This window comes from Crinia signifera, chromosome 1 (assembly GCF_055691185.1).
Source record: "Crinia signifera chromosome 1, ASM5569118v1, whole genome shotgun sequence".
NCBI lineage: Eukaryota > Metazoa > Chordata > Amphibia > Anura > Myobatrachidae > Crinia > Crinia signifera.
The window spans coordinates 373608922-373628867 of NC_139217.1; the positions used below are offsets into that span (position 1 = coordinate 373608922).

Below are 19946 nucleotides of genomic sequence, written 5' to 3' on the forward strand. Positions count from 1 at the left end.
GTCCCACTTGAGTCAATAAGTTTTCCCAATTGTTTGTTGTAAAATTAGGTGCCTCGGCTTATATTCGGGTCGACTTATACTCGAGTATATACGGTAATTAAGAAATGGCAGTCATCAGGAACAGTGGAAGTTAAAGCAAGATCTGGAAGACCAAGAAAAATATCAGACAGAACAGCTCTCAGGATTGTGAGAAAAGCAAGTCAAAATCCACGTTTGACATCACGATTCCTCCAGGAAGATCTGGCAGACACTGGGGTTGTGGTTCACTATTCCACTATTTATAGATTCTTGTACAAATATGGTCTTCATGGAAGAGTCATCAGAAGAAAACCTCTTCTACGTCCTCACCGCAAAAATCAGCGTTTGAAGTTTGCACATGAACATATAGACAAGCCTGATGCATTTTGGAATCAAGTTCTGTGGACCGATGAGGTTAAAATATAACTTTTTGGCCGGAATGAGCAAAGGTACGTTTGGAAAAGGAAGGGCACAGAATTTAATGAAAAGGACCTCTGGCCAACTGTTACACATGGGGGTGGATCAATCATACTTTGTGGATGTATTGCAGCCAGTGGCGCAGGGAACATTTCACGGGTAGAAGAAAAAATGGATTCAATAAGCGTCCAAAATTAGCTGGAATCTAACTTGATGCCATCTGTGAAAAAGCTGAAGTTAAAGAGAGGCTGGCTTCTACAAATGGATAATGATCCTAAACACACCGCAAAATCCATGGTGGATTACATCAAGAGGCGTAAACTGAAGGTTTTGCCATGGCCTTCACAATCTCCTGACCTCAACATAATTGAAAATCTATGGATCGACCTTAAAAGAGCAGTGCGTCACAGACAGCCCAGGAATCTCAAAGAACTGGAAGACTTTTTTTAAGGTAGAATGGGTGAAGATACCTTAATCATGAATTGAAAGAGTCTTGGCTGGCTACAAAAGCGTTTACAAGCTGTGATACTTGCCAAAGGGGCAGTACAAGGTATTAACTCTGCAGGGTGCCCAAACTTTTGCAGACACCATTTTTTGTTTCTGTTATATTGAAATTGTAAATGATGGAAATAAAATCAAACTTTTCTTGACATGTTATAAGAATGTCTAATCTGTAATTTGATGCCTTTTGGAGGTTTTTCCATCTTTCCTTGGCTTTTTTTTTGCGCATTAAAATCATTTTTTGCCTGGGGTGCCCAAACTTTCGATCCTCACTGTAGGGCTGTGATCAGTTTTGTAAGTTCAGGTTGTGGACAGGTAAGGACAGCAGGATGTGGTGCCACTGCCAGCATGTAAACACCATAGCAACAACATTAACGCAACCTTTGCCTGCATCTCAATTACCCCTATGTCTGGTACATAGTAGCCCAAAAGATCTGCAGGTACAGGAGGTAGTCAATCCCTGAAGCTACTTTGGAAGAAAAATGATTTGACAAAATTCTGTTTTTAACCAACGTAATTTTCATGTCGGTCTTCCAGCGCTTGACGCCAACTAAAGCTCCATACACCCAACAGAGCCCCGTACTGAGTGAGCTGCCTCAGCACACATTGCTATACATCTACGACCTGAGCGGAGCAGTGTTTTGCCTATGCCTTATGTGCTATAAGCAGGATAGACAGTGCATGTAGTAACTATCTCTGCAGGCACAACGCCATCATTATAGGAAGTACACACAGAGTAATCCACGCTTCATTTCTAAGTGAACTTAAAATTGCCCTGTGTGTATGCCCCATAACTGAAATGTAATACATTCTCCATAATGATATAGTCCGACCTTGGAAACAACTAGACACAAGACAAAGATAATAACAGAATTGAGGCAGTCTATAACAGTTACATATTGCTCAGGATGTGGTTTTTTTTTTATATTCATGAACACCAGGCCAATCCAAACAATCTTTTTTGGCTATATTGCATTTTTTGTGTATACATATAATTGGCATATATGTATACACACACACAAAAAAAGGTTTATTAGTGAGTGTAGTATGGACACCATTACCTGTGTTTTTATCAATCTACAGGAATAAGTTAGTGTGCTATATAAACTAAACTTTCTCCAACAAGACTCAAGGTAAGCGGAAAAAGGAAATTTATAAACTTTACTTGTTCTACTAAAAGTATAAAGCACCTAATATACAGATTAGACTGTGAATAACAGAAATCTCTGTATATAAGTGATGCTATGGCATGACTGTACAGTAAATCATATGCCTCTTAGTTTCTTAGATATCAGATACGATGGAGAACATTAAGATTGTCACATAGTATAAAATGTACAAAGACAAAGGCGTGGTGAGTTAGGGCATTAACGGCTTGTTTCAAGTTTAATAAAATTGGCAAATAAATTTCCAGTGGTTGGCATCCAGGTAATTTATACCACCAAGTACTGAGACCATTAAACAGGGTCAAAGGTAATTAGAATATACAACGAATGCAAAACAAATACTTTTGAAGAAAAAGGTAAAAAAACACTATTTAGAAACCTGGCTCATTAAGTGCATTTTTGTTCATATATTTTCAGCGCTGCGATAGGCCATGGTGTTTTGTATTGTTCTGAATAAGCACATCCATTGCGCAAACACAAATCTGTGCCACAAATCCTGGTTTTCCTTTATTGCAGCAAACTGTAAAAGGTGAGAAGTTTTTTTTTTTCTCCTACTATAGATAAGAGAACCATCACGGACAGCCATCTGTTTTGTGTTACACCGATATGCCTGCTGGTTATTTAAGAGATTAATAGGTAAGTAAATGCACCGCATTAGTTAATCATTATTTTCTCATATATATACGATAGTGCCTGATGGTTTCTGTTACCAGAATTTTTTTTTTTTTTTTTAACGCAGGATCTTCAACATTGGCTCCGTGTCATTCATTAGTACTTGGGAAATTCATAGCATGAGAGCCTGTTCCAGGAGTAAGGGCAATTGCACAAAATGCTTCAATCTTCCCGCAGATACGCTTCAGGAATCTCATCCTCAGAAAGATTGATGATGGGATTCCCCCCATCTGGAGGATGGTCCTTGTCCTCTGTAATTGTTCTCCTAATCTCCTCACTCTGAGACGCAGCCAGAAGGGCTTCTGCCTTACGTGCAAGCTCCCGCGTCTCCTGTACTTGTGTTTGCACCAGCTGGATGTGATTTCGGACTGTTACAGAGGCTTGATCTGCACCTACAAATTGAAAATTAATACATTTTATGGTTAAAAAATATATATATTTTTTACATTATTCAATAACTTCATTAACCATGTGCCGGTCACTAAATTGTGGAGTACAACTAGTGTGGCCAATCCCGGGATCGGGATCGGCAGGATCCCGGGATTTGGCCTAAAAAAGTCCGGGATTTCAATCCCGGGATTGGAGAATCCAATCCCGGGATTTCGGGATTAGACTGCGCATGCGCAGTCTAATGCCGGGCAGCGTCTGAGCACTATCTCAGACGCTGCCCGGCTGTTCCCGTAGCCTGACCCGGCGTGCGGCCTGCGTAGCGTGACAGTAGAGGTCACGCTGCGCAGGCCACACGTCACCAGTGACCGCCGGCCTGCCTCCGCCTGCCCGCCTCCCCGCCTCCCGACAGCACGCCGGCCTGACTCCGCCCGCCTCCGCCTGCCAGCCTCGTCTCCGCCGCCCGCCTGCCGTCTTCTATGGAGGTGCACTTGCCGGGAGGCACCGTGCACCTCCAAACCCACTCCCGGCCGCCCGCCCGCACCCTAATGTAAGTAGATGTGCGGGTCGGCCGGGGTGGGTACTATGCTAAAAATGGGGGTTTTTTTGATGGGGATGCCAATCCCGGGATCCCGGGAATCCCGGGATTGAGCGTTTTTCAATCCCGGATCCCGGGATTGAAAAAATGCCCCGGGATTGGCATCCCTAAGTACAACAGAAGCCAGGAGTGCATTTTCTTGACCATCCAATACATAGTAATGCTGCTCTGTTTGTATGGAGGGAAGCCATGCTGCCCATATGTAGAACAGATCTCTTCTGTATGGAGGAAAGCCATTCCTGTCCATACATAGAACAGATCTCTTCTGTATGGAGGAAAGCCATTCTGCCCATACGTAGAACAGATCTCTTCTGTATGGAGGAAAGCCATTCTGCCCATATGAAGAACACTCTATGTGAAGTATACTCCGTTGTAGACATGTTGCGTTTGAAAAATCTCTTGGAAATACAGGTGGAAATTACCAATTTATCTTCTCATTGGTGAGAGTCAATGGACACTGATGGAGGAAGGTAAGGGACAGGAGTGCGCTGATGCTGGCAAACAGGTGGCAGGGATTAGAGGACTAAGAGGAGTTTGTTTGGAGAAAGATATGGCATATTTTAGGAGGACAGCATGAAGCTGGCATAGATGATTCAGCTAAATAGTGCAACTTCCTCCAGTGTCGTTCAGCAGGCAGATTTGTATGGTGGAACTCTGTGTAGCTAATTGATAGGAAAACCATTTGGTACTAAGCAGAAGACAAATATACCCACTTTTTTAACTTCTAAAATGAATACTTGTAAATGATTTAATTCTTCTACTGAATGTCTGCATATTTTCCATATACGTCTTTGTTTAGTTTCTATATATGATTACTACTATAGCCCTGCAGTGTTGCAGAGTTTTATGAAAAGGCTGCAAGAGCTAGCAGTGAAACTCATTAGGTACACCCACATACACATTACATCTCCTGAGAATCACTACTGAGTACCTAAGCCAACTTCCAGATAACTACACCAGCGGAAGAGAGTACTGGAGATTGCAGCTGGACTGACCTTTAACCAAAGTACCGTACTATAGTGAGGATTGGAAACTATTATTTTTTCTACTGTAAATATATTATTGTAAACATTTAACTGTATAATCCATGTGGCATACGTGCACAGTTTCCACTACTGTTAGAATTAAAGGTAATGTCATTCTGCAGTGTATACTTACCAGCCTGGTAAGCTGCTTCTGCCGCCATCTCGGAGAGGCTCACAGCGCGCATCCAGCAAGCCTCATACTTCAGATATTGTTCCTGCAGATTTTTTATCTAGAACCAATGGAAAATAAAACCTGTTTGTAGTGCAACATTGCAAGAGCTTTGTAGTGTCACCACTCCAGTCATAGTAAATCGTATCATACAATAACACGATTACTGTGAGTCACCCAATGGGCGGGCTGGAATCCACTAATTTTGTATCTTTTGGCCACAAAAAAAAAAAAACTGGGCATTTACACCCAACTGTTGAAAATGTGTCACTTTTTAATAATTTTTAGTCGAATTTACAATACAACTATTAAAATAAAAGTGCAAATTTTTCAACTGTCAGAAAAATGTGGACCATTGAGTAACTCGCCAATCAACTTTTTACAAACGGGAAACTACATCGGTGGAAAACAGCCGCAACTGAAAAAGGAAAGTGGGTTTTTTTTTCAGCTCGCCAGACTAATTACATTAACTCCCTTTGACTGCTGAACATTATTATTTCACAATAGTTCTAATTTTAACCATAAATACCACATGTCATTAGCAGACTGCATGCTAGGAAGCATCTCTCTTAGTCAATTTGATTATTACTATTGAACATAAATTATACGTCAAAAAATATCAGTAGATTATATTTTTTTTTTAAATCTAAAATTCTAAATTGCTCCAATGCTACTGTTTCTAAAGGCATCTGGCCCCATTATGCCTAGCACAGCTACTGCATTTTGCACATGCATGACCTTTCTCCTTTCTGGAATCAAAGCCATCTGAAGATGGTGTTGGTCAAAAGAGAAATTTGGTACTCACCATTAATTCCATTTCTCCAAATCCACAGGGGACACATCAGTCCTCTATGATAGGGTTAGAGATGTGGTTTGGAGGAAACAGCACTTTAACAAAATCCCCATCTATCCCCCATCCAGACCCCAGTATTAGGAAAAAAAAACTGTGTCCGAGAGGAAAAGAGACCAGGGTACCTCCGTGAAGGAGCAAGAGAAGACAAAGTAAAAAGCACAAAACTAAGGAAACACCCTCACACAACTTGCAAACAGCGTACACTTTTGGCAAAGAAAATGCACTGGGAGGGCGTGCAGTGTCCCCTGTGGATTTGGAAACTGAATTAACGGTTAGTACCAAATTCCTCTTTTCTCCCACATCCAGCAGGAAACACTGCAGTCTTCTACAATGGGGACGTACCAAAGCTACCCCCATGGGAGGGAAAGCGCTGATTGTCCTGTAACACAAGCCTGGCCAAACTTGGACGCGGACCTAGCAAAAGTGTCAAACCTGTAAAACGCCTGACCAGGTAGCAGCCCGGCACGACATAGAGAGACAGAAAGACAGACAAGAGAGCGAGAGAGAGAGATAGAGACACACACACACACACCTCTAGCAGGAGCCCAAGACCACTGACCAGAGCCCAGGGATCCAACTCCTTTGGGAGGGGCCTGCCACACTGGATTTTGTTAAAGTGATGACTCCTCCAGACCACATCTCTATCCCCATTGTAGAAGACAGCAGTGTCCCCTGCTGGATGTGGGAGAAATTCAGTTTTTCAAGTTTACTGAGTTCTAGGCATTTCATATGGCCCCTAATAATAAATAGACATGTTACATAAATAATATGTAGCACGATAACGTTACTTTTTGTTATGGTGGCAACTACAAATGATCTTACAATTGTGTCAGAAGGGCCTATTATGCTTATGGAAGTGCTGGTTTTTTTTAATAGTGTATTTATCTATATTCTTTGGAGACTAATTGCTGCTGTTCAGTGTAACTTACTCCTGGTAGCTCCTGATTACATATGTACCTTGTATAGATTTTCTTAGATGTCAACCCCAACCTGGCAACCTCTGGCAAAGTTCAGACTTACCTGCACACGTGCCCCAATGATCACCTGCCAGATGGCGCTCTCCTCACTCGAGTTCATTTGCTCCAGAAGGGATATGTATTTCTGCTGAAGCGAGATAAGCACGTGCACAGTCTGCACAGAAGAGGATCAGCGTTAGTGTTTAGATAATATGCTGTAATTGGCAAGTATGTTACTACAAAAGTAATAAATATATGTATTAAGAAAATGTAAACAAAGTATTTTATCTAATGCAGAGGTTTTCAACTTCAATCCTCCATTACCCCCAAAGGGTCATTATTCTGGATTGCATCTACCGTGGCATAGGTAATTATCACATTTCTACAGACAAATCCTAAAAACATGACTTGTTGTAGACACTTGAGGCTTGGAAAGGTGGAGAATAGCTGAATAGCTAACATACTTATCTGAACAAGTGTCATGTAAATAAGGAAAACTTTCCCTGTGGCACTTCGCAGCATTTGCTAAAGGACATTTGAGTAAATACTCACAATGTTCATGTACAGATAATGGATTTTCTTTTATAAAGCAAAAAAAGCTTAAGGTTTTATAGATTTTCCAAAAGCAGAAATAGACTTTCCGACAGCCTAATGGAAACAAATAAATCCCCTTTGACACACGAAGGTATATCCCTGGTTATTGCATGTGAATCAGCGTCAACCCAGGATTTCTGCTGGTGGGAAAGGAATCAATAAACAAACCGTGAGAAAAGTCCCACGGTGCTACCAGTCCTTGCAGCCACAAAGCCAATGGAGGACCACAACACAATCCTCACTAGAAAGTACACCAGAACAAAAGATGGAAATGGTGGCACTGAACTTGTTTGTAATCGAATCCCATTTTCTGATTCAGACATTTTTTCTTGTGATGTTCATAATGTAAACATAAGTGAAAAAGAAAAAAATTGCATCTTACCTAGAACCACTAAATGTATGTATAGAAGGGCCGCTAACCTTAGAGATAAATTAGTAAAGAGTGCCTTTATTGATAAACCTATAGGAGGTTCTAAACAAAATAATGATTTCCACCGATGTGGCGATTGTGCCATGTGCAAATCTTACCCATTGTAAATTAGAAAGTTCACAGAAATCAGACTTAATTATGTAATTAAACCTAAACAATTTATTACTTGAAATACAAATTATGTGGTTTACGCCATTCGGTGTTCTTGTGACAAATGATGTCGGCAAGACCAAAAGGAATTTAAAAGTGTGTCTTTCCGAGCATATTAGGAATGTTAAAAAGGTTTTAAAGATCATTCCTTTTCATTACATTTTCTTGAACAACATAATAGTTTCACTAAATTTATTATGGGTTTTGGGGGACTAGAGACTATAAAATCTAATTGGCGTTCTAATAATAGGGATATTCGCCTAGCCCAAACCGAAATGAGGTGGATTTTTAATTTATCATCCTTGTCACCTTTGGCCTAAACTACGAATTTGAGATAAAATGGTTTCTGTAATGTTCTATTTCTATATACATTTGGTTATTTCATTATTTATTTACACAGATTTCATTTATATTTTAAGTATGAAGAAATCATCTGTTAATAAGTATGCACGCTATTAAATTACACTAGTATTTTTACTTTAAGAACCCTTTACACTTATTATTTCCAGCTACCTATACTATGCGTTCCATTCCGCCGAAAGGGGAATCGTTTACAGCCGCACACCATCGAGTTCCGTTAAATCTATGACAATAGATTTTGAGTTTGCGTTCCAAGCCCCGGAAGCATGACTGTGCTCCATGGCAAATTATATTCTATTCCACTTACTTCGCACAGCACTAGGCTCACTGTTTACATTGGCACATAGTGGGTCTGCTAAATAGACTATTTAAAGACATAACCCGTATATTTTATGTGGAGCCATTTATAGGATTAAATCTCGGACAGGATCCGAACCGGAAGTGCTTTCTCCATGATGGGATATATACCACTTCCTGTTCGTTCATTCTCCAGCATTGAAAAAGACAGGAAGGTCTGTCAAAACATGTTGGCAAAGAGTGAGATTTTATTACTGTTTTTATTTATTTTTAATTTGTGCTTCACTGTGATTGTGGCTCTTTGGCCAAAGTGTATGCAATTGTTTTTTCATGTTTCTTAAATATTTTTACTGAAACCAGTTTATTTTCTCCCTATATTTACATCCATGGGAGACCAAACACTAGGTTTTTTTGGGATGTTAAAAGGTCTCTAAAGAAACCATTACGTGCATGAAGGATCTATCTGGATCAATGATTGATCTTCACATGTGGATTATTCTACATATCTTCTGGTTCTCTGACTGTTAAAGAAACCGCTATATGCTTTATTGCGTCCGTTACCCAAGCGAGTACGGTACGCATCTGAGAGCATTGGACATATTTTCCTTGGTATACCATTGTCTTCTATTTCACTTAGTGATCCCCTTAAAATAAGTTTTAAATAAACTTTTATACACACATTTACGTTAATCACATTGTGAGTTTGGTACGAGCTCCTGGAACCTCCTTTATTCATTTAATATATTTTTATGTATTGCGTCATTTACACAATTTTTTTCCTTTTCACTTATGGTTACATTATGAACATCACCAGAAAAACCAGTCCAGCGCCACCATTTCCATCTTTTGTTCTGGGAAAGGAATCAACCTGGGACTAAGGTCCTGATTCAGTACTGCTCGCTGCTTAGCGCCACCCGGTCAAACCCCCCCACCACCACTGAATCACCTCGGTACCATGCAGGGGAATGTGTCTGCGAACACATCCCTTTGCATGCGGCCGAAGGGGGAGAGAAATCATTCAATTGTCGCCGACTATCAAATGATTTCTCACCCATTCGGAAATAAATCAGTCTAAACTGACTTTTCTGTTGGATGGCAGGGGGTGACGGGCGCTGACATCATGTGACGTCAGCCACCCACCCCTGGGCAGGCATCAGCGCATCTGCGTCCCCAGGAAAACGCCCAGCATTTTCATGGGAACGCCCATAGAAATCTGGGCGTTCCAAATGGTTCAGCTATGAGCTGCCAATGTTGATAACAAGCCTCTCACAGGCTCCCTCTCCCCACACTGCCATCTGTCCCTACAAGGGAAAATAGCGGGTGGCCGTTGGGCACTTGCCTGTGTTTTGACAGTCGGGTAAATGACGTTTGGGATCCTGACTGTCGGGACCGTGTCCGGCACCCGGGAAAAAAAAAAAATATATATATATATATATGACTTACTCAAGTCAGTAGTTACAAGTTAGATAGGTTGAACTCGATGGACTAACATCTTTTTTCAGCTTTTATTACTATGTTACGTTTTGTAAAAAAACATTTGCATAAATTACTAGATCCCATTATACACATAATTGCAGGTGGAAACACAAAGAAATACCCATAGCAGCAGTAAGATAAAATAGTGAGCTTTATTATGGCGTACAGGTGCTTCAGGATCCCATGTGTAATACCCTATAGCAGGCAGTATTCATATAGTGTACTTTGCTGCACACAGATGGCACTGCTTCTGCTGCTCTATGAACACTGCAGATAGTACTCCATGGAGATATCCAGGCTTGTGAGTTGACCCTGTATAATGCAGGAAGGTGCAGTAATCAGCGTCTGAGAACCATAAGTATCTTTACTTCCAATAGCTGGAGAAGAAAAGGGGATTTTTGTAAGAACTTACCGTTCGAACCCCTTTCTGGGTCCAGTCCGGTGACACAGCTTACGATGGGATGTAGGAGGGGTCCGCAGGAGCCAGGCACCTATGCTTCAAGTCTTTGGTAGCAGGCTCCTCACTTCTGAATCCCACAATCCCTCAGTTCAACTTCAAGAGCACACTAGGATACAAAACTCAGTACAATGCCTGAACATCTTATATGCAAACACACAGCACCATAACATGATAACACATGAACGGTATAACTTACTGAGCGTAAGTGAGGGATTGCTGTGTCACCAGACTGGACTCAGAGAAAGGGGTTTGAACTGTAAGTTCTTACAAAAATCCCCTTTTCTCTTTTGTCCAGTCCGGTGACACAGCTTACGATGGGACGTAGCCGGTCCTTTGGGAGGGTACGCTGACTGACAGGTCTCATCACTGTCCGTTCAAATGAAGCATCCTCCAACGCAAACTCATGAAACTTGTAAAATTTGGTAAAGATGTGAACAGAGGACCAGGTGGCAGCCCTACACAACTGCTCCGCTGTAGCCCCATGGCGCACCGCCCACGAGGAAGCAACTGACCTGCTGGTATGTGCATTTATCCGTGAAGGAACAGGCCTACCTGCTTTACAGTAGGCAAAGGCAATTCTTGTACTCAACCAACGAGCAATGGTCTGCTTAGAAGCAGGCCACCCAATTTTATGCACATCATACAAAACCAAATCTGATTTGCGAATGTCCTTTACCCTATCCACATAAATTCACAAGGCACGAACCACATCCAATTTCTTTAATTTGTCCCTATTGCTTACCCCTTCAGGGGGAGAAAACACTGGAAAAACAATGTCCTGGTTTAAATGAAATGAAGACACTACCTTAGGAAGGAATTTTGGTACTGTTCGAAGCACACCCTATCATGAAAAATCAAAAATGGTGACTTGCAGGACAAGGCACCCAACTCTGACACACGCCTAGCTGAGGCAATGGCCAACAAAAATGTCAGTTTCCAAGAAACATATTTATGTTCAGCTGATCTTAGAGGGTTTTGCAAAACTGACAGAACCAAAGACAAATCCCAAGGCGCTACCGGCTGCCTGTAAGGGGGTTTAAGTCTAGTTACGCCCTGTAAGAAGGTCTGAACCTCTAGTAACAAAGCCACCCTCTTTTGAAAGAAGATCGACAATACAGATATTTGAACTTTCAAAGACAGTAGACTTAGTCCGGCAGAGAAACCATCCTGCAGGATGGTTTCTCTGCCGGAAGTCTCGAAATTTTGAACCTAGACGTGTGAACTTTTTGAAGTTCACACTACCTAATATATATCTTCCAGACCTGATGGTAATTGGCTGCAGACACATGCTTACGAGCCTTAAGCATGGTCTGTATAACCGCATCAGAAAACCCCTTCTTCAATAAGGAGATTTTATAAGCCACGCCCTCAAATTGAGACAAGCTGGGTCCGGGGTGAAGAAACCGTCCTTGCTTTAGCAAATCCTGTCGAAGAGGGATCCACCAAGAATCCGTCGACAATCTCAGTACATCGGAGTACCACAACCTCCTGGGCCAATCCGGAGCAATTAGAATAGTCTGCACGCCCTGGCCCTTTACTCTCTTCAATACCCTTGGGAGCATGGGAAACAGAGGGAATATGTACACCATGTGAAAACTCCAAGGAACTGTCATGGAACCCACTGCCCAAGCTGTTGGATCCCTTACTAGAGAACAAAATCTTGGTACCTGACAGTTGCTCCTTGTCGCCATCAGGTCTATTTCTGGTAGACTCCAGCGATCCACAAGCTTCTGAAACACTTCCTGATGAAGCAACTATTCCCCCTCCAGCAGTGTCTCCCTGCTGAGGAAGTCCGCTTCCTCATTCCTGATCCCTGGAATGAAGACCGCTGACAACACAGGAACGTTGATCTCTGCCCAAGTGAAAATATGTGAGACTTCCTTAATTTCCATCACGCTGCCCTGATGGTTCAGGTAAGCCACTTTTGTGGCATTGTTGGACTGTACCCGTAATGGTGATCCTTTCAGGAACTCCTCCACCTGTAGTAACGCATTCCAGACAGCCCCAAGTTCCAGGAAATTGATGGGAAAACTGGATTCTTCCCTTGACCAGAGGCCCTGTAGCTTAAGAACTACCGCCCCCAACCCCTGAGACTGGCATCGGTCGTGATGACCAGTCAATCCCAGGAGCGGAGGGTACGTCCCAGCTGTAAAATCTCCACATCTGTCCACCAGATCAGGGATTCTCTCGACTCCTGAGACAGAAGCAACCTTTCCTGTTTCATGGTCTTTGCGTTTCCCGACCAACATGACAGGATGTTCCATTGGAAAATCCTTGAATGGAACCTGGCAAACTGAAGAGTCTCGAACGTTGCCACCATTTTCCCAAGCAACCGTACTCCTTGCCACACCGTAGGTGCAGGTGCTTGCAAAATATTCAAAACCATCTGCCGAATTTCCACTGACTTGGGTTCTGGTAGAAAAACCCTGTGCAGGAGCGTAATCAAAATCACCCCCAGAAATCGCAGACTCTGTGTGGGTGTCAAATGAGAGTTTGGTAGATTTAGTACCCACCCCTAGTCTCTAAAGAATTGTGTCGCGATGCTCAGATGTTCCTGAAGCTTCTCCGCTGACTCCGCCTTGAATAGAAGGTCGTCCCGATAAGGAATAATTATTTTACCCTTCAGTCTGAGGGCTGCAGCCATGACTGCCATAACTTTTGTAAACACCCTCGGGGTCGTTGCCAGACCAAACAGCAGAGCCTGAAACTGCCAATGGTTCTCTCCAATTGCAAACGGGAGTAGGGACTGATGTTCCTTGTGGATAGGTACATGGAGGTACGCAGCCTGAATATCCACTGATGCCAGAAACTCTCCCGGCTCTATGCTTAGGAGCACTGAGCGCAGAGACTCCAATGCAAAAATGATCCACCCATTTAAAGATTTCAAAATTTAGAATGGGTCTGAAAGACCCGTCCGGTTTGGGTACTAAGAAAAGGATGGAATAACATCCCTTCTTTCTCTCCTCCTGAGGTACTGGGATCACTACCCCTTTCTCCTTGAGAAACAAGGCTGCTCCCAGGAGCGCGGACCTCAGGGACACGGTCCGTGGTAAGGGAGTAGGGAGAAATCTGCGTGGGGGAGGACCCCTGAGATTCATCCGGTAACCTTCAGAAACAACCACTCTGATCCCAGAATGGGGAACCTCCGCCCCGTCATGCAGAGGACTTATCCTCACCTTTTGTTGCATGTTTCTTTGCAAAGACCCCAAATTTGGACTTGGGAGTCTTTCCTCTACCGGCCTGAAATCTTCCACTGCCTGTCCACGGTTAGACGCTCCACCTCGAAAGGAGGGACGAAAGGACGGCTTCAACACTCCAAATTTAGCGCCTGTAGGCTTAGGAGTAGTTGGGAGAAATGTGCTCTCCACCCCCCCTCCTCAGTTAAATTTAAAGACTGCTTAACAGCCAAAATTAAATCCTCAATGCCAAAAACAGAAGTATCTGCTTCGCTCTGGGTCCAACCCAAATCATCCTTACACACCCCATCATCATCAGAATCTAAATTCAAAAGAGGGGGGTGGGGGAGGGGATAGAAAAAAGCATGCCTATTTGCAATATCCTCAGAGGATTTGGTAAACTGCTCCATAAGGGATGTCATCTTATACACACCCTGAGCAGTATCCTGCATAGCCTGCAGTAAAATGGGGTCCCCCTGCGCTGGGGTAACAGACCCCCCCAGAAGCCTGAGATGAATGGACATGGCCAGGAGACCCTAACAAGGAATCCTTTTGCCTGCTCAAAGCCTCTGTTAAGGCATTCATAAACCTTCCTAAAGCAACAGCCCAGGCTGGTTCAGCTATCTCAGACTTCAGGGCCCGCGACCCACAGGGAACAGCATCACAGGAAGGTCACAATTCCTCCTGGTCCCCTTGTTCACATGTTAATTTTGCATTACACTTTTTGCAATAATAGAACATGCCCCTCGCTCCCTCTGCCTCAGCAATGGAAGTGCACTCGTCAGTCATGTTAAAAATACAATGCAAAATGCCAGGCAAAGCACAGAGTAATGTATCAGTGTACTTATCTGCGATTTCTTCTGTTGCCAGCAATCAGCGGGGGAAGCGCTTTCCAGGAGAGACCTCTGTGTAGAAATTTGCCCAGTTTCAGCTCCGCAGCATGGAGAGAAATGGCAAGGAGCTGGTTAGAACCCGGAGCCCAGGAAACCTCTTGTAGTTAGAGGTAAGCGCTGTGCAGAGGGAGCAGCCACTTCCCTCTGCAAACAGAGAGCTGACAGGACGCGCAGCTGCTCAGCATAGCACCCACTCCTGTGGGCACCTAAAACGAACTGAGGCATAGTGGGATGCAGATGGGAGGAGCCTGCTCCCAAAGACTTGAAGCATAGGTGCCTGGCTCCTGCGGACCCCTCCTACATCCCATCCTAAGCTGTGTCATCGGACTGGACGAAAGATAAATATGTATTTATAGAATCCTCCTTCCCCCTCCTAACATCTCAAGTGTCCATAGATCGCCATCTGTCACTAGCCACCCCCTCATACAGAGTGCAGTTGAACAGATACTGATGCCTATACTCAACAATTAGTGTGCAGTTCCCCTCATTGCACCAATTTTAACTGTACTATAAAGCAGATGCATGAACAGCATTATGGGATTCAAAATTAGCAGCAATGAGAGAGACCAATCAGACGTTCTACAAAAGTGTAGGATGGATTTTCTCCAACAGTGCAGGGGACACAGTGGGATGGTATATGCATATATATTACACAATGTACCTTAGTATATTCTGTAAGTGATTCAATAAGCGCATACGTAGTCTGTGACAGGAAGGTATGTGTACTATCTGTTACCAAAGAAGCCGCTCTTCTGATCAGAGACTCATTTGACAGTGATGGTTCCGACCTCTTCAGGTGAATATGTAAAGGGAAGCAGAAAATTCAGTTTATTAAATGACAGAATAGATGGCACTCAGAGACTGCATGACCCATCCAATGCGAGCAAATAAAATAGAGAAAAGATGAGATTACAGACATAAAAAAAATTTGTTAGAAAACAAACCATTTGATTGTTTGATAACAAGCATGGAAGATAAAAAATCTTATTTTTTTTAAAGGGCAACACAAAGTTTGCACAGTGTTATAGAGGGGTTACCGATACAAATGTACATAAATAATTATATACAAAACAATACAACCAAATGCAGCATGGATAGTATGGCATAAGAACTGGCTAGTAATAGTAGGTAATCATTTTCACTGGGGTGCTGGATAGGATATAAAATAGGTATTTGCTGGTTCTGTATTGCTGGTAATGGATGGGAGTCATGGGGGTAAACGTAATAGGGTGCGAGAGCCAGCTGTGCAAGGGTTTTTCCAAGAATGGCTGTATTTTTTAAAGCAACAATCATTAACCAGGCAAAACCAACCTGGCCATTCTATTACATTTACCCCGAAGGGCACAGATGTGCAGATGGGGTAAGGAAGAGAGCTAAAACTACAGAAAAGGGTACTGCCAATAAGGGAAAAGTGGCTGATCCAGGAAGGGAGGGGCAATTATAGCAATTGACTCCTATAACGCCACCCTTTGGTATTTGTGATGGAGCCCCCACGTTAATGGCACAAGTGACCAACTGCTCCATCACTACTTCCAAGGCTTCCGTGGTTCGTGGTATGGGATTAGCGTGTACTCTGCTGGGAGTGTGTGTACAGGGGCGATTGTGAAAGCTGTTTAATCTCTGGGAAAGAATATGTGGAAGGTTGGGGGGATTAAAGTAATCAGGAGGGCTGATAGGATATAATGAAGAGGTGAGTCGTAAGGCTTTGTTACTAGGTATGTGTTTGATGAGGGTAGTTTGTTTTAGAGCATGGTTCTCAAACTCGGTCCTCAGGACCCCACACAGTTCATGATTTTCAGGTCACCAGGCAGATGCACTCTGTATCACCAACTGTCACATTTTAAAAATCCTCAGGTGACCTGGAACACATGAACTGTGTGGAAGCCTGAGGACTAATTTAGAGAACCACAGCTCTAGACCGGGGTGGACAAACCTTTTCTCAAGACCTACCAACAACTCATGTATTTCAGACAACCTGTGGATCTATAGTAGGAATGAATGCAGCATGTTTGAGAATGTGACAGTTAGTAATGACTACAGCTGTGCACCAGCTTGGCGATTTGGAAAACTAAATACGTCGTTAGGTGGACAAGATTAAGGTAGACATACATTAGGTCGACCACTGAAGGTCGACACATGAAAAAGGTTGACATGGTCAAAAGGTCAGCACAATCATTAGGTTGACATTGGGTTATCAGGGTTCTTTTGAGCCAACAGGCGGTATTTCATGCCTTACCATTCACTAGAGCATGGAGAATAGAATACTGTGCGGTTCATTCGGGTAAAAAAAAAAAGGTGAAAACCCCATGTCGACCTTTTTACTGTCGACCTTCCCAACGTCGACCTTTTCACCCTGTCGACCTAAAGACAGTTGACCTTTTTGCCAACCCTGCTCTACCATAGACTAGTAAATCTAGTCTATGGTAGGTGTGGCAGTGACCAAGAGAGCCAGAGCAAAGCCCTTATAAAGCAACGCAATGGACCTTTGAGACGTTTTTTTTTTTACTTTTCCTTTTTTTTTGGAGGGAGAGGGGGCTGTAACCTAGTAGAAATTTTGTACTCATTTTACTTTGCTTTATTCCATATTTACTGTTGATCTGGATTAACAAGAAATGTGGGTACTTGTTTCCTAGCACGGCACCAATCACATACTATCGCATGCCTTAATTAGTGGTGGCATTAACAATGGGGGTGCATATAACATACAGGGTGATTGTACAATGAAATCATCGTTTTGATCGCATCGCATTCGATGCGATCAAAACTATGTAACAATAATGTTAAGAATCTTTAATACAAAAAGAGTGGGAAAACGGTCTAGTGTCCGTGAGCCTCCGAAACACTGCCATCTGCTGGCAGAGAGTGAAACTACATCTCGTTCTCACACATGCACAAAACACAGAAGGTAGCAGACTAGCTTTCAAAGCTTTTCCTTCGAGCGGGCTTACCAGTATAAATATATATAGAAAAGTGACAGGATCCCATGGTGGCTATGGACAAGACCATTTTATTTTCTATATAACCCGTTATCATAAATGCCCATTCACATTGCACCTAGTACAGTCACATGACTGGATTTTCCCATGGTCAGGACAGAAGAGCAAAACACATACTGAGGTGCATGTGATACATTGACATAGCTGAGAAAAATTAAAGGCTGTAGAATATTTTTGCTAAAATGCTACTTGGTAACTTTAGAACAGCAGCTTATCCAATGCGTCGGTCATGGGAATATACTAACATTCTGAGTATCTGTACGGTAGAACTTATACTGTTCTGGACACTTAAGCACAGTTAAGCGTTCTTATTAAGCAGGTAAAGGCAGCTACACAGAACTTTATAAGCAGTTAGGATTGCTAAATAGGTAATGTAGTAGGTCAACAGTCACAGATGTAAATGTATCCAGAACGTCTGACATTATTTGTTAGTTAGTACTATAAATGTGTCTCCGCACACCAGTTATCTGCCTTCTATACACTGAAAATCCAACACAAAATGTTAAACTATAATAAAAAATTATTTAAACAAATGAAGTTAACTTCCCTAGAAGACAGGAGCGCAGAAGAGGAATTCCCACGTTACCTGTCCAACGGGAACAGCACATAGACTTGTCCCAATTCCAACTGAGAGCACCTGTCGCCAGGAACCATTTGAAAGACCAGGAAAGTGCCTCCTATGAATGACTGGGAGGGTTTGCCTAAATCAGGAACATAAATATTGAGGATACAGATAAAAGAACAACATAATGATAACACCTTATGTTCTGTTTGTAGGTGCTGATGTAAATGTAGATGTACCAGCCACTTATTTATAGGTGTACTATGAAACCGTTTCACATTAATAGTGTGAATACAGAGGTCTGAGAAGTACAGGAGCAAATATAGGGGCATTAGTTTTTCTGACAGGGTCACTCACAGTACGTTATTACAATCAGCAGGTAGGGGCTAGCAATGTTATCTATTACTGAATGATTATCGAGCTAGTGCCCCAGACCCACACTTCCTGATGTGACTACAAGTAGCACCCTTCACCTCTCCCTAAGGAGTAACATAAGATAATGACTTGGGGGTTAATATCTACACATATTCTATAATACCCTCTATAATGTGATAATGATCAGCTCCCTGTACCTGAGGAGATAGGAAGCACTTCTGAAGACTCTTCTACAGACAGACGCCATCTTACTGGTGGCAGCAGGATGTGACGGTCAACGTCTCCCAGTATCTGGCACAGTACAGGGACGGAAGCCTGGAGGGTTCATTGCGGGGTAGCGAGATGCTGCTGTGCTGTGACCGCGCCGGCAGGGAGGGAGGAGCGTGTTACTGTGTATGCTGCAAGAGATTGAAACCAGTTTATTGCATTAGTGTTACGTATTAGTATCAGGCTGTCAGTATATAGCTAGGATGTTATGTACATAATAATACAGTATTATAGCTAATATGGGACAGTGCTATGTCATAATAGTACTAATGGCATTCATACAATTGAATACAGCCTGCATGGTGCTGAAGAGGTTCATATCTTTCTGTAAATGCCATAGATCAGTGGTTCTCATCCTTGGTCCTCAGGATCCCCAACAGTTCACGTTTTCCTGGTCACCCGGCAGGTACACAGGTGCACTCATTATTCACTGACACATTTTAAAAGAGCCACAGGTGGGGCTAATTACTTCAGTTGTGATTCTGTGTGGAGACCTGGAAACGTGAACTGTTGGGGGTCCTGAGAACCACTACTTAGATGCTACAGTTTAGAGTTGTGATTGCCTATTTATTTTGCTTTTCTACAATGAATATGATATAAGACAGAGGGCTATAATTATTTTTCTGTAGATATTTTCTCTTTTGTTTTCATATTTATTTATTTACAGTTTCTTATATAGCGCAGCAGATTCCGTTGCGCTTTACAATAGTAAAGGTGGCCATACAGATCGCGATAACAGCATGCAATGCGACGCGTTATCGGGCGGTTTGCATCGCAATGCATGCGTTTTGCGTGTGATGCGATCCGCGGGCAGTACAAAAGTATGTGCAGCACATACTTTTTGTACTGTGCGGGAGCGCGCATCGCATTGCACTTGGCTTATCGCACCTTAAGTTTCATGTGCCTCATATTTCATATTCTTATTGCTTCTGGGACTCCACCTTCTTCTCGGACTCCACCTTAAAACCAAAAAGTCCTCGAAGGGAAGACTCATTATGCAGTATTTTTGACAAAAATTTGATATGAGACATAAAACACATAAAAAGTAGGTAATGGGCTCATACAATATAAACAATAAATATTCTTATCTGATCCTCATTGTGTGGTTAAGGAAAGACATGACCCAACACGTTTCATCCTTGCAGACA

At 42.6% G+C, this 19946-nt stretch overlaps 1 protein-coding gene across 1 annotated transcript; it reads right to left on the bottom strand.

Moving 5' to 3' along the window:
* Nucleotides 1–2295: 2295 nt before the first annotated feature.
* DIABLO (diablo IAP-binding mitochondrial protein) lies at nucleotides 2296–18886 on the bottom strand. Its single transcript, XM_083151321.1, has 6 exons — nucleotides 18729–18886; nucleotides 18181–18295; nucleotides 15260–15388; nucleotides 6827–6937; nucleotides 4918–5014; nucleotides 2296–3166 (listed from the first exon to the last, which is right to left on the bottom strand). Exons 1-6 carry the CDS (start codon nucleotides 18776–18778, stop codon nucleotides 2937–2939), a joined length of 732 nt encoding a protein of 243 aa, XP_083007447.1. The 5' UTR covers nucleotides 18779–18886; the 3' UTR covers nucleotides 2296–2936.
* Nucleotides 18887–19946: the final 1060 nt, after the last annotated feature.